The sequence below is a fragment of the Calidris pugnax genome, unplaced genomic scaffold (assembly GCF_001431845.1).
Source record: "Calidris pugnax isolate Ruff unplaced genomic scaffold, ASM143184v1 scaffold255, whole genome shotgun sequence".
Classification (NCBI taxonomy): Eukaryota; Metazoa; Chordata; class Aves; order Charadriiformes; family Scolopacidae; genus Calidris; species Calidris pugnax.
This window is the reverse complement of record NW_015091101.1, coordinates 267,298-280,438: the sequence shown is the minus strand read 5'-3', so window position 1 is coordinate 280,438 and position 13,141 is coordinate 267,298. Positions and strand designations below refer to the sequence as shown.

At 44.6% G+C, this 13,141-nt stretch overlaps 1 protein-coding gene across 2 annotated transcripts in view; it reads right to left on the bottom strand.

Annotated features, from left to right (window-relative positions):
• AP3D1 (adaptor-related protein complex 3, delta 1 subunit) overlaps positions 1–13,141 on the bottom strand; it is a 50,100-nt gene that overhangs the window by 13,145 nt on the left and 23,814 nt on the right. For both annotated transcript variants that reach the window (XM_014957968.1, XM_014957969.1), the window contains exons 9-20: positions 12,083–12,132; positions 10,437–10,486; positions 9,808–9,856; positions 8,867–9,012; positions 8,299–8,447; positions 7,981–8,211; positions 5,543–5,774; positions 4,466–4,611; positions 4,198–4,339; positions 3,132–3,203; positions 2,166–2,241; positions 596–795 (exon numbers count right to left, since the gene is read on the bottom strand). In XM_014957968.1, the coding sequence (XP_014813454.1) occupies positions 596–795; positions 2,166–2,241; positions 3,132–3,203; positions 4,198–4,339; positions 4,466–4,611; positions 5,543–5,774; positions 7,981–8,211; positions 8,299–8,447; positions 8,867–9,012; positions 9,808–9,856; positions 10,437–10,486; positions 12,083–12,132 (1,543 nt within the window). The remainder of the gene's footprint in view (positions 1–595; positions 796–2,165; positions 2,242–3,131; positions 3,204–4,197; positions 4,340–4,465; positions 4,612–5,542; positions 5,775–7,980; positions 8,212–8,298; positions 8,448–8,866; positions 9,013–9,807; positions 9,857–10,436; positions 10,487–12,082; positions 12,133–13,141) is intronic.

Sequence of the window (13,141 nt, the reverse complement as noted above, 5' to 3'; positions counted from 1 at the left end):
TTTTTTAAGACTTAACCCTTGCACAGGCAGCCTGCGGTCGGGAAGTTATAGGAACAACTTTAACGCGGCATCTAGTTACGAGATTAATTTAGAACAGAAACCCATTCTTCATAAATGGCAGGATTTGAACTGCTGCTCTTCGGTTTTGATTAAAGGAAATTTTAGGAACAAATACAGATTACATCATTAGCATGTGCAATTAATTATAATCAGCTGCAAACCTGCTGACTAGGCAGCAAGTTAGCGTCAAAGTGAAGCAGCAGAGCATAACAAATGAAGTGAATATTTGGACAGCATTACTTTTATAGCAGAGATGCATATTGCTTGGTTTATGTTTGGTTTTAGGGTTGGTTTTTTTTTTTTACAGCTTCAGTGGCAATTTTTGTCTTTTTGTGCACAAAAAGACAATAATTTTTCCTCCTGCAAAGAACAGCTTAAGAGCATCTCCATCAGTCGTTTCTCAAACAGCTTGGCAAGAAAGCAGTGCTCATGAACTGCAACAACACAGAGTAGCTGGTGATTTCTGGGGGGAAATCTTTCCAGAAGAGCACACAGACAAACCCCACAGCTCACCCCACCAACCAAAGCTACCAACCTCTGGCATCTCTTCTGTTATGATGTCGACGTGGTGAGCTGGAGCGATGTCCTCCTCGCTCTCCGTGTGCAGAGAGTTATGACGATGGTGTTTACCTCTCTTCTCCTTTTTCTGTTTTTTCTTTTTCTTGTCTTTCTCCAGTTTCTGTTTGTGTCTTCGCTCTTCTTCCAGTTTCACATACTGGTCAGACATAGGCATTCCTGTGGAGGAAGCCAAACTGCTTTCAGACAGGGATCACCAAAGCAGTATGTTCAGCAAGACCCTTGCTTGTAGCTTCTCAGAATGAGAAGGGTCCCCACCTCTCTCTGGTCCATGTTATCTCACACACACCCCTCCTACAGCAGCTTTACCATCCCAGACAGATCTCTACCCTGCTCCTGGAGCCTTGTCCACATTAACTGGATTACGAAGAGCACCTTAACATTGATATTTAAAGTAAAATTGGTGCCATTGTTGTACTAATGGCCTCCTGGGCTGTATCGGGAACAGGGTGGGGAGTAGGACATGGGAGATGGATCACACTGGTGAGGCCACACCTCGAGGGCTGGGTCCAGTTTTGGGTCCCTTCCCACAAAAAAAATATTGAGGGGATGGAGTGGGTCCAGAGAAGAAACACGGAGCTGGTGAGGGGTCTGGAGCACAAGTCTTGTGAGGAGAGGCTGAGGGAGCTGGGGGTGTTCAGCCTGGAGAAAAGGAGGCTGAGGGGAGACCTTCTGGCTCTCTCCAACTCCCTGAAAGGAGGGTGTAGCCAGGGGGGGGTCGGTCTCTTCTCCCAGGGAACAGGCCATGGGACAAGAGGAAACGGCCTCAAATTGTGCCAGGGGAGGTTCAGGATGGAGATTGGGAACAATTTGGACACGGAAAGGGTTATGAAGCCTTGGAATGGGCTGCCCAGGGAAGGGGTTGAGGCACCATCCCTGGAGGGATTTAAAAGCCGGGTTGACATAGTGCTTAGAGACATGGGTTAGGGATGGTTTTTATCAGAGTTAGGTTGATGGTTGGACTAGATGATCTTAAAGGTCCCTTCCAACCCAGACAATTCTATGATCCTATGATTCTAATACTGACAACTTTACATGCTTTTGGAAAAACCTTTATGTAAGCCTTAAATATTTGCACTTTAAAGCGGTCACTTGCAATGTACTGCACTTTATCAGCAGCTTTTCAGTGCTGTATACTCATGAGATAAACACCTTTTGGTATTTGAAACGAGATATTAAAATAGTTTCTCTGCCATTAGACTCTACTTACTATCTTCTGATCACCTTCATCAGCCCTTTCAGACATTCTAAAGGTGACACTTTTCCCCACAGAACAGTGGTCAGTTTATGTGTTACAGGCTTTGCTGCACAATATCCTTAAATCACAGAATTACTGCTACTACTGTCCTGAGAGGAACTGCACTTGGGCTGCAAAGTACTATTTTCAAACACATATAAGTTAAGGAGATACACTTAAGAGTCTAACAAAAGAATGCCCTTAGAAAAGCCTAAAAAAAATTCCTAAGAAGGAATGATTACGTTGCTTAACTGAATTTCTGCAATTAATTTTAAAAATTAGCTGGACTTACCCGGAACTTTTAAGGGGACAGAAAGGTCGATCTGGACCACAGGGATGTGTTCCACACCTGGAGTGTCTTGGTATCGCTGGGAAAACGAAAGGTGGTTACGCTGGAAGAGTTGCCAGACACAAATCCATATAAATAGGCACAATTCATAACATCAAGTACTTTAATCCTTTAAGTGAACATTTTAAAGGATAGGAATGGAATGGCTCAGGACTAAATCCTATGTGGTAGCAGAGGGTATTTAAATCCAGCTGATGGCTCTTATAAAAGACCCTACTTCTGGCTACAGATTTTTAACCCTGCTGCTGCTGCCCTGAAGGAGGCCTGGTGCTGCTCTCTGAAGAATTTTTAGTTTGTGTTTTATTGCTAATAACTCGCCACTTCAAAAGATCAATTTTGAGATCTGAGTTGAGGAAACTGGGTCAGTCCTTAGGATATACAGGGAATAAAGCAGGTTCTTTCCCTGAAAATAGTGTTAAGAACAGACCACGATGACCTTTTGATCCATAAAATCACTGCGTGTTCAAGAGGGGCACGTTCAAGGGTCACTCTCCCTCATTGCTCTCAGTTCAGTGCAATCTGGACCCTTTCATCTCCTAGGGCAGCAACAAACTACCTGCAGGGGCATTTGTGCCACAGGGGCACAGAGAAGTATCTCCCCACAGCTTTCAGAGTCTTTGCTGACATACAAACACTGTGCTTTCCACCACAAGTTAATCCAAATGGTTCCAAACTGCTCTGGAACAGGGGCTGTGACAATTACTGCTTTCTTGTTTCTAACCTGGAAGTCCACTGGGGCCTCACACAAAACCTCATCACAAATCCTCTTGTGATATTCAGTCATTTTTTTGTGTTTCTCAACACAAATGCAACTTAAATAATTGTAGGTAGTGGCAGCCCTGACACCCTGGGAGCCTCCACACAGTTACACGAGAGCCCAGAAAGAGATTGTGATTCAGACACACTCACCTTCTGTGGGGAAGGAGAGCTTTTTATATAAAATGGGTTGTTTGCCTGTTCTTGTTTCCGGGCTTCTCGACGCTAAAAGCAAAAGAGTATTTGTAGTTAGAGTGTTTGTTTCTAAGTCAAGAGAGATAAAAGGCAAAGTGCAAAATGCAATTTCCCTGGATTTTTGGAACAATATATTACTCCTTGCAAAAAGACTACAGCATAGTAGTGTACAGTAAACCAGTTTTGAGTTGCAAGACACACTAGAATATACAAGTGCTGTTACCACTGTAACTAATAATCCTTTAGAACATCCTTTCTTTCCTTTTTTTTTAATTCTAGACTGGAGAGAGCAACTCCTGAAGACCAGACTTTGATGGTAATTCAAATGTTTCTGTTTTCATCTTTGCAAAGAGAGGAAGAAGCAAAGATTCTCATCAATAACTAGTTTTCATTACGAAAACACAGAGGTCAGAAGCAGGAAACGTGGTATCACTGCTGAGAGCAGTCACATTAGAGTAATTCATAGAAGCTGCTAAAGTCCACAAGCAAAGGTGCTGCCTCTTTTCCTGCCTGTATAGAGCACAGAGAATAAGAAAAGTACACCAACCGAGGTGTATAAATACCAAATAACTGCAGAACTCAGCACAAATGTCCGTCCCCAAGGCGCTGTACTTCAAAGCACACTGCACTGCACACCACAGTTCAAATAACTGCAGAACTCAGCACAAATGTCCGTCCCCAAGGCGCTGTACTTCAAAGCACACTGCACACCACAGTCTGCAGGTCACATCTTTACAACACTCAAAGCTCCTAACAAGAGCCATGTTTTTATAATATCTTGTTTTGATTTGGACAAGCCAGACGAGCTAGGCTTCCAAGAGAACTTTCTATTGGATGCATTCCACAATGGCTAAAAAAAAAACCCACCCTGTATTCAAATACATCTATCTTATTCACATCAAACCCTCAGCTCTCCTGAGCTGTAGAAAGCAGAACAGGTCCCTGGCTCCATGGAGAATCCCCAACAGCTCCAGCTGCTGTTACAGCACTTGAATTATGTAGGGAAAAGCATTTTATCACTCACTCTGGCCAGTTCCTCTTCATCTATTTCTGGCTGCCTGTGTCTGGAATGCCTTTGTTCCTCATCGTGGAAAATTGTTTTGGGCTTTTCATCTTCAGACTCACTGTCTGATGGAGGTTCATTGATCCAGGCATCAAGGTCCAAGCTGGCAAGAATCACAGTAAACAAACAGCTTGACTCAGTACCCCTGAGTATTTCAGTATTTCTAATCATAGATTTAGTTTTACTATTTAAGTTTAAATAAGGCTTTGGGGGAGAGAAGGAACCTTACCCCTCTGGAACTGGTACTTTCTTCTGAGCTTTAGGAGCCACAGGGTTCAGCTCACCAGCAAACAGGGCTATTACTTCCTCAGCTACAGGGACTTCTTTTATTTGTAGCTTCTGAATATATTTTATTAGTTGCAAGATGCAAGAAGCCTGAAACCAAATGCAGAAGTAATATGAGGATTAACGTTAAACTGAACCAAAAAAATCAACTGCAACGAAGGTCAGCAGAAAACTGCTGTTCTACAGTTCTGCTCCATTAAGAACTGTTCTACTCCATTAAGGGAATTAAGGGAAGCAGCATAACTGTAGCTTTAGAGCAAATGTAAAAAAAAAATCCATGTTAACCCCTCTTTGAGCTGTGCCCTTATGTGCTTGCATAATTTAAAAATTGTTTTAAGTGAGAACCTTGCATGCAGTCTTCCAAGGGTATCGGACTGGAATAAGGTCTCAGCTCCAACATGAAATGTCACCACCCTTCCCAGTTCTAGAGCTTTCTTTTCCTTTCTAGAGCTTTTACGCAAAGCACAGACTAAACGCACTGCTCCACCAGTAACAATGGCTTAGATAAAACTTGCATATCCATAGTGAATTACATAGATGCTCCAAGACAAATAAAGAGAATTTGTATTATAACTCTCCTGTGAGGACAGGCTGAGAGAGTTGGGGGGTTCAGCCTGGAGAAGAGAAGGCTGCGGGGAGACCTTGGAGCCCCTTCCAGTCCCTCAAGAAGGGGGGCTCCAGGAAAGCTGGGGAGGGACTCTGGATGAGGGAGGGGAGCCCTAGGAGGAGGGGGAAGGGTTGGACCCTGCAAGAGGGGAGATGGAGCTGAGCTGTGGGGAAGAACTTGTTTGGTGGGAGGGTGGGGAGAGCCTGGCCCAGGTTGGCCAGAGAAGCTGTGGCTGCCCCATCCCTGGAGGGGTTCAAGGGCAGGTTGGAGGAGGCTTGGAGCAACCTGGTGTGGTGGGAGGTGTCCCTGCCCAGGGCAGGGGGTGGCACTGGGGGGGTTTTAAGGTCCCTTCCCACCCAAACCATCCTGTGGTTTTATGATTCTATACAATCCAAAGCTGTTTTGTTCTCTTACCCTCTCCTGAACTTCCAGGTCTGCACTCTGGACAAACTGTGGCAGGCGGTCGATCATGAGCTGTGTGATTTCCTGAGCCCCTTCCTTTTCCCCAGCCTGCTCCTTCTGCTGCAGGATGGACGCGTAGAGCTTCACCATGTTCTGCACATACACTGCCTGGATGTGGCCTGGCAGAGTCGTAACTTTAGGCCTCAACATTGCTTCTAAAGTTTGGTTTGCTTCCTCCAGGTGTCTGTAAAGACAGAGCGCACAAATGAAAGCTGGCAATTGAGAACTGTCAATATTTCATCAGTCTTCCGGGAGAAGAATTTTTTTTTAAACCTTGGTTGCAGTACAAGGTGCTACAGAAAGACAGGGTAGACTCCAAATTCAGACTCATCTGTGTATTCTCCCCTTCCAAATTACAGCAGTAACACAGCACAGAAGAATTTACAGCTGTCTTCTTTTACAGAGGGGGAGAGACACCCCAGCTTCCACCTTTACAAGTTGATATTCTCTCCATTAACTAAACTTTGCACTTTTAAGTGCCCTCTCCATGGCCAGCCTGGATCTCACAGCCCAGTTACCTTCCTGCTATTCTACGCTTCACCGAGGTTGTATTTCCAATTGTCCACTGAACAAAAATACAGTCTAGTAGACAATGCTTAATACACCCAAAAGAATGCAAATCACAGCACTTGCTTTAATAATCTCATGCGCTTATTCAAAATTGTCTGCTCACAACTAAAAGGAAAAAGAGGGGGAGAGACAGCCCAGTTTCCACCTTTACAAGTTGATATTCTCTCCATTAACTAAACTTTGCACTTTTAAGTGCCCTCTCCATGGCCAGCCTGGATCTCACAGCCCAGTTACCTTCCTGCTATTCTACGCTTCACCGAGGTTGTATTTCCAATTGTCCACTGAACAAAAATACAGTCTAGTAGACAATGCTTAATACACCCAAAAGAATGCAAATCACAGCACTTGCTTTAATAATCTCATGCTCTTATTCAAAGTTGTCTGCTCACAACTAAATGGAAAACACACAAAAATGTCACTGGGTCATTACAAAAGGAAAGCTCAAGTTCTTTCCAAGTAAAAGCGTGATCAAACTGAAAAAGGAGAGTGTTGTCTTGCTTCTTAATCTACAGTTTTCTTTGCAGACCTTTAACTAGATGAAGATCTGAGCCTTATCAGTGTTCCCTAAAAGTATCACTCCTACTATGTGAATTTAAACTGGAACCAGCGCTCAAGGTGGTAATTACAAGAAGAAACCAAACCAGATAAAAGGAGACTACACTATCATGGTGTTTCCAGCGTATCAAACTGAAAGCTGTGTAAGGATCTTATACACAGCTGGGAGACAAAAACATCTATTTAAGCTAAAAGACACTGTTGGCACAAGAACACTGAAAGTTGTGCTACTGTGGGTACAGATAAGTTTTGAGAAAAAAAACCACAAACCTAGCCTTCAGAAAGATTAGGTTCTGCAAAAACCTTTCAACAAGGGCAAAAGAGGGAGGGAAGAGCAAAAACTAATTCAGTCAAACAGTGACTGGACATTTTGCCAATGATATAAGTGGGGTTTGACCTTAATGGTTAAGGAGTTTTTCTAATGTATTAAGATCTTACTGCTCATACCCACAATTACGCCTTCCTGCCTGAGTGGGCAGGACCACAGAGATAAGAAAAAAAGACCAGACACTCAAAATGAAGCGTTTGTCTTTGCAAGAAACAGCTGAGGAGTCACGGGGTGAGGGAGGGGGAAAGCAGCCCTTTGTTAGCTTTAGGGTGCACACAGAATCACAGAATCATCTAGGCTGGAAGAGACCCTCAGGATCATCGAGCCCAACCATCCACCCTACTCTAAAGTTCTCCTCTACACCATGTCCCCCAACACCACATCTAAACGGTTCTTAAACACAGCCAGGGATGGGGACTCAACCCCCTCCCTGGGCAGCCTGTTCCAATGCCCCCCCACTCTCTCTGTGAAGAATTGTTTCCTAATGTCCAGTCTAAACCTCCCCTGGCGCAACTTGAAGCCATTACCCCTTGTCCTATCATCTGTAACTGGGGAGAAGAGACCGACCCCCACCTCTCTACACCCTCCTTTCAGGGAGTTGGAGAGAGCAGTAAGGTCTCCCCTCAGTCTCCTCTTCCCCAGACTGAACACCCCCAGCTCCCTCAGCCTCTCCTCATAAGACTTATTCTCCAGACCCCTCACCAGCTCTGTGTCCCTTCTCTGGACCCGCTCCAGCACCTCAATGTCTTTCTTGTGGTGGGGGGCCCAAAACTGGACACAGTACTTGAGGTGGGGTCTCACCAGTGCTGAGTACAGGGGGAACAAGTACAGAGTTCACACTCTGAACTATCTTTCTTTTAGAAGTACTTTTCAGTGATATGAATCTTTGCCTGAAAGAGGCAGCTCAAAGCCCGTCAGGGTTTCCACATGCCCTTACTCGGAGAACTCCCCGCAGATCCAAGCGGCGGCGTAGAGCACCTCGCAGATCCCGTTCCTCTGGGTGTTGCTGGCGATGAGGTGGGCGTTGTCCAGGAGCATGGCCATCTGAGAGACCGCAAACTTACGGATAGCTTTCACTCTGATGGCTACATCCAGCATCTGGGCTGCTATGAGATGCCCGTGCCGTGTCCCTTCCAAGCGGGTCAGCTCCACCAAGATGCTTATGTACCTACAGAAAGTGAAAGGGATGCAATTTTAATCAGCAGACAATTGTGCGCTGCTGACGGTCTCAAAGGTGACACGTAAAACCACTGACCATTCGAAGTTTGTGATATATTGATAATTGGACTGACTACAAATATCTATGATTTTAGTCAGCAGCTCATCCCGGTACGTCGTCCCTTCTGCTTTATCCACGTGAATCATCAGTTTCTTCACTATCTCCATCAAGTTCTTCTTCGATACCTGTTAAAGAGTTATTGATAGGTTTAACCAAAACTAAGCCATTTCCCACACCGTCAAGTCCTACTAATCCCATTAAGGCAGCTGTGAGCTCTTTGATGGACCCATGTTGTGTGTTAACAAGAAATCAGAACCACTTCTCCAGGCCCCAGCTTCAGTCACAATCAAAAAAGGAAACCTTTTATTTCTTTTCAATGTTGTTATGAAAGCAGAGCCAGCAGAAGTACCCAAAACCATGCTGTGGGAGAGCTGAGAATCAGGATTACACATCTTGTACTTGCCTTAAGTGCCATGAAAAGATCTGGGAGTTATCATCCCAAGACTACCAGGGAGACAGGAAGAGAAAGTTGGATTTCTTAAACATCAGCCTCCAAAAGGGTCACGGGGGCTGGAGGGGAAAGGAAATACATGTAGAAACATACCATGCCATAGAGGAGATCTAAAGCTCTGAGTCGGATGGACTCATCTTTGTCATCCAGACACTGGAGAATGAGATCCTTGTGAGATTGAACTGATTTAGGATGCGTTTTCAGGATTTTGGACATCGCTAACAGTCCCAGGTATTTCACTGTGAAAGACAAAATAAAACTTCTTTCCAAATATAGAAACACTGGTTTGTGTTGAGCATGACTTCTTAACACCAAGCGCTTCTACTAAAACCAATTTTAATACACTTGAATAAAAATCTACGCTGAAGAAAAGCATTTTTAAGAAACAGTGCATCACAGATTATGGTCTTTAGTTTTATAGTCTCATATGTAGGCACATCGTTACACATATAGCCTTCATCACAGTGTTCTTGTGCCTCAAGTTTTATCATTGATTTTTAAATGTTTTTAATATATAGATACTATGGGTTTTGAGAACAGGCATCCTAGGATGAACTCAGCTTTAAAAGCACTGATATATTAAGTACGGGTCCTGGTCTCGATGGGAGAAATTCAGATGGCAGGAAAAAGTTTACTCAAAAAAGGATTTCCCAGTGTTCTCTGAAGTCACTAAAATAGTGACCATTCTTGCATTGTACTATTATGTTTCCACTGCCCAATACCCCTTATTACTTTCCAGGCAGCAAGTTTATAAAAAGGGGAAAACACAGAGCATGGAAAGAGAACTGCTTTTGATTTTACAAGACCACAACCAGCAGTAATAATGAATCTCATTTGTTTTTAAAAAGCTCATTATGAAGAAGCGCTCACCATCAAAAATTATTTCCACATTAAAAATCCCCACAATTGTTTAGAACTACACTACAACCCCGAACAAGCTGGTTGGGGAAACAGTTCATTGCTCTAAAACTGCTGCACTTTCTCCCCAGTGGCTGGTTGCTAAAAGCTGCCATGAAGACAAGCACCACACTTACAGTTCTGGTCCGAATCTTCTATCAATATCCTTAACTTCTGAACACAAAGCTGGAAAAAAAGATCACAGCATGCTTATTACAAGCCTTACAAGAGTTATTTTAATTACGGCTTTATGATGTTTATTCAATCGACAAGGAAGCATTGGAATGGGCTGCCCAGGGAAGTGGTTGAGGCACCATCCCTGGAGGTACTTAAAAGCTGGGTTGACACGGTGCTTAGAGACATGGGTTAGTGATGGTTTTGATCAGAGTCAGGTTGATGGTTGGACTGGAGGATCTTGAAGGTCCCTTCCAACCCAGACAATTCTATGGTTCTGACCCAGACCCAGTCAGAGGGTTTCAAAATCGGTTTGAAAACCAAAGGAACTCCTGTATGATTGCATTGATAGTAGCAGCTCAATAAGAGTTAGGAAAACTCTAAATGAGAAGAATCTGCTTTTTAAAGCAAAGAAAATAAGAGAATTTATATAGGAAATGCTTCAGTCAGTAGGATTCCACCCAAGTGAGAGCGCTTTAGGGAGCTATTGCTTTAACTTTTGGCAAAGGACCACAATCCAATTTCAGGGGCACAGCCCATAGCATCACACAGCAGAGCCCCACAAGGAACCCCCCCGGGGGCAGTGCCCTACCTGGATGCTGGCGCTGTGATTGGGCATCCCCGAGGACAGAGAGATCAGAACTGAAACACAGAAGCACAAACTGCAGTTACTATTTCTGAATTCTGAAGGGAGATGCCCTTTATCTGGCTGGTTGTCTGTTTGCTTGGACTTTTGGGGGATCTGAGCAGCGTGGGGGAAAGAAGGTTGTTACACAAACTGTACTTTCATATACATTAAGAGTAATAATAGCAGGACAGGAAAAAAGAAATGTAAAGGTAGGAACTGCTGGAACAGCCAGGTCAAAGCTGCTTTTCATTAGGCTTTGCTCTCATTAAGGTTCACTTCACTGATATCGTGTAGCTTCAAGTCTGTAAATATGTCATCAGCTGCTGTACAGCTGAATTTTTAAGTGTGCCCTTCCCTAATGGAACAAGATGCAGCAATGGAGCCTAAAGTTTAATGTAATTAGATTGGAGCTTTAATCAAGCCAGTGAGAGACTCCAGGCAAAAATCAGGTCCCATTGTTGATTGTATTGGACGTCCGCAGAGCCCTGGCAGCACACAACCCTGCAGCAGGAACGGGGGTGTCAACAGGGACCTGCTGGGGTCAACAGGGACCTGCTGGGGTCACACAGCACAGCCAAACCAACGCTGACTCTCACCGAGGATACCACAACTAGTAAGTCCAGTGGCATTTTGCTCTCCAGAACCCCCCCCGAGCTCCATTTCTGAGAAGGTGTGTTGGATGCTGTCACTCTGGGTCACGCAAAGAGCTGGCAGGCACAAGGTGCTGCTCCAACCCAGGCCCCCAGCTTCACACCTCGTTTTCTGAATCTGAGATTCACATCACAGCCCTGGAGGTGTCCTGGGTGCGTGAATTTCCCCCTGAACCACAGAATTACCCTACTGTATCTCAAGGAAGTGCACTCTCATCCACAACAGAATGAATCTCCATGGTATTTTCCCCCCACCATAACGTCATCTCACCTTTCCCTGAAGGAATGAGTGACACAGAGTGAGTGACAGGTCACCCTTTCCTCTCTGAACCCACCCAGTACAGCATGTTCCTGCATCATTAGCCAAACTACCCTAAAGTCACAGATTTAGGGCCAAACTGATGTCAATAACCCTTTACTTCCACACTAGGACAGAGAAGTGCCAAGTCTGAGCTGGAATAGTGTGTCATCCCTTTTTGCCTTTGTCCATCCCTCCCCCAGAAATTGAAACTGTAAATCAATTATTCCAATTATTCCCATGACCTCCTTTAAGTAATCACAGCAAGTTAAGTTGTGAAGTTGTAGAATTAAAAAAAAAAGTAAGTCTGCTCCTTCATCACAGAAGGAAACTTTGTCAAAGTTTCCATGAAGCATCAATCACATTTTAATCCTGTTCCTAGTATAATTCCTAATTCTAGCAACATATAAATAATCCCTCCTGGGTTGTATTTTGTTTCAGCCTGTAGCAGATCTGACACTGCTGTAGTAACTCAGCCCCACCGACTGACAACGAGGAATTTCAGTTCCAGTTACACAGTGACATAAATCAAAGTTTGCCGGGCAACGTATTTCAGTTATAAAACACATTAAAGTTAAAAAAAAAAAAAAGGTTTACAGATGGTGTTAATTGATGACAAAGTTCATCATGTTATTTTCAAGGTTACAAATTTCATTTCTCACCTGCTATTACTGTGTTCACACATTCATATAAGAGGGACATGGCTGAGGTGCTGCAACAGAAAAAGAAATATTTTAAATAAGGAATAAAACCAGCACATTTTGAAGAGTTGTCAGCCATATCTCAGAGCTTGTTAACACCTTTAATTACAGAAGAAATTGCGAGTATTCTGTTCCATGTACCTTCAAGCTCAATTAAATGATTCTCACTCAAGAACAGTGGGGTGGGGGCTACTGAATGTTAAAAAAATGATCTTCTTTGCAAAGCAGCAAGTAAGAGCCCGGTAATCCAAGAGATGAGGAAGGAAGTGGTTACTCAAAGCCCAGTTACAGAACACTGAATCAATCTTCTCCGAGAATCAAATCAAATCCACTGCCTAAGGTCAAAATGAGTAAAAAGATCTGGGGATCCTGGTGGACAAGAGGATGCCCAGGAGCCAGCAATGGGCCCTTGTGGCCAAGAAGGCCAAGGGCATCCTGGGGGGCATCAGGAAGAGTGTGAGCAGCAGGTGGAGGGAGGTCATCCTGCCCCTCTGCTCTGCCCTGGGGAGGCCCCAGCTGGAGCACTGGGACCAGTTCTGGGCTCCCCAGTTCCAGAAGGACAGGGAACTGCTGGAGAGGGGACAGCAGAGGCTACAAAGATGATGAGGGGCCTGGAGCATCTCTCTCATGAGGAGAGGCTGAGGGACTTGGGGCTTTTTAGTGTGGAGAAGAGAAGGCTGAGGAGGGATCTGATCAACGCCTATAAATACTTCAAGGGTGGGTGTCAGGAGGATGGGGCCAGGCTTTTCTCAGTGGTGCCCAGGGACAGGACAAGAAGTAACGGACACAGACTGGAAAGTTCCATCTCAACATGGGGAGGAACTTCTTTCCTGTGAGGGTGGCAGAGCCCTGGCAGAGGCTGCCCAGGGAGGTGGTGGAGTCTCCTTCTCTGGAGACATTCAAACCCTCCTGGACACGTTCCTGTGGGACCTGCTCTGGGTGACCCTGCTGTGGCAGGGGGTTGGAGGAGATGATCTCCAGAGGTCCCTTCCAACCCCATGTGGTTCTGTGACCTCATGA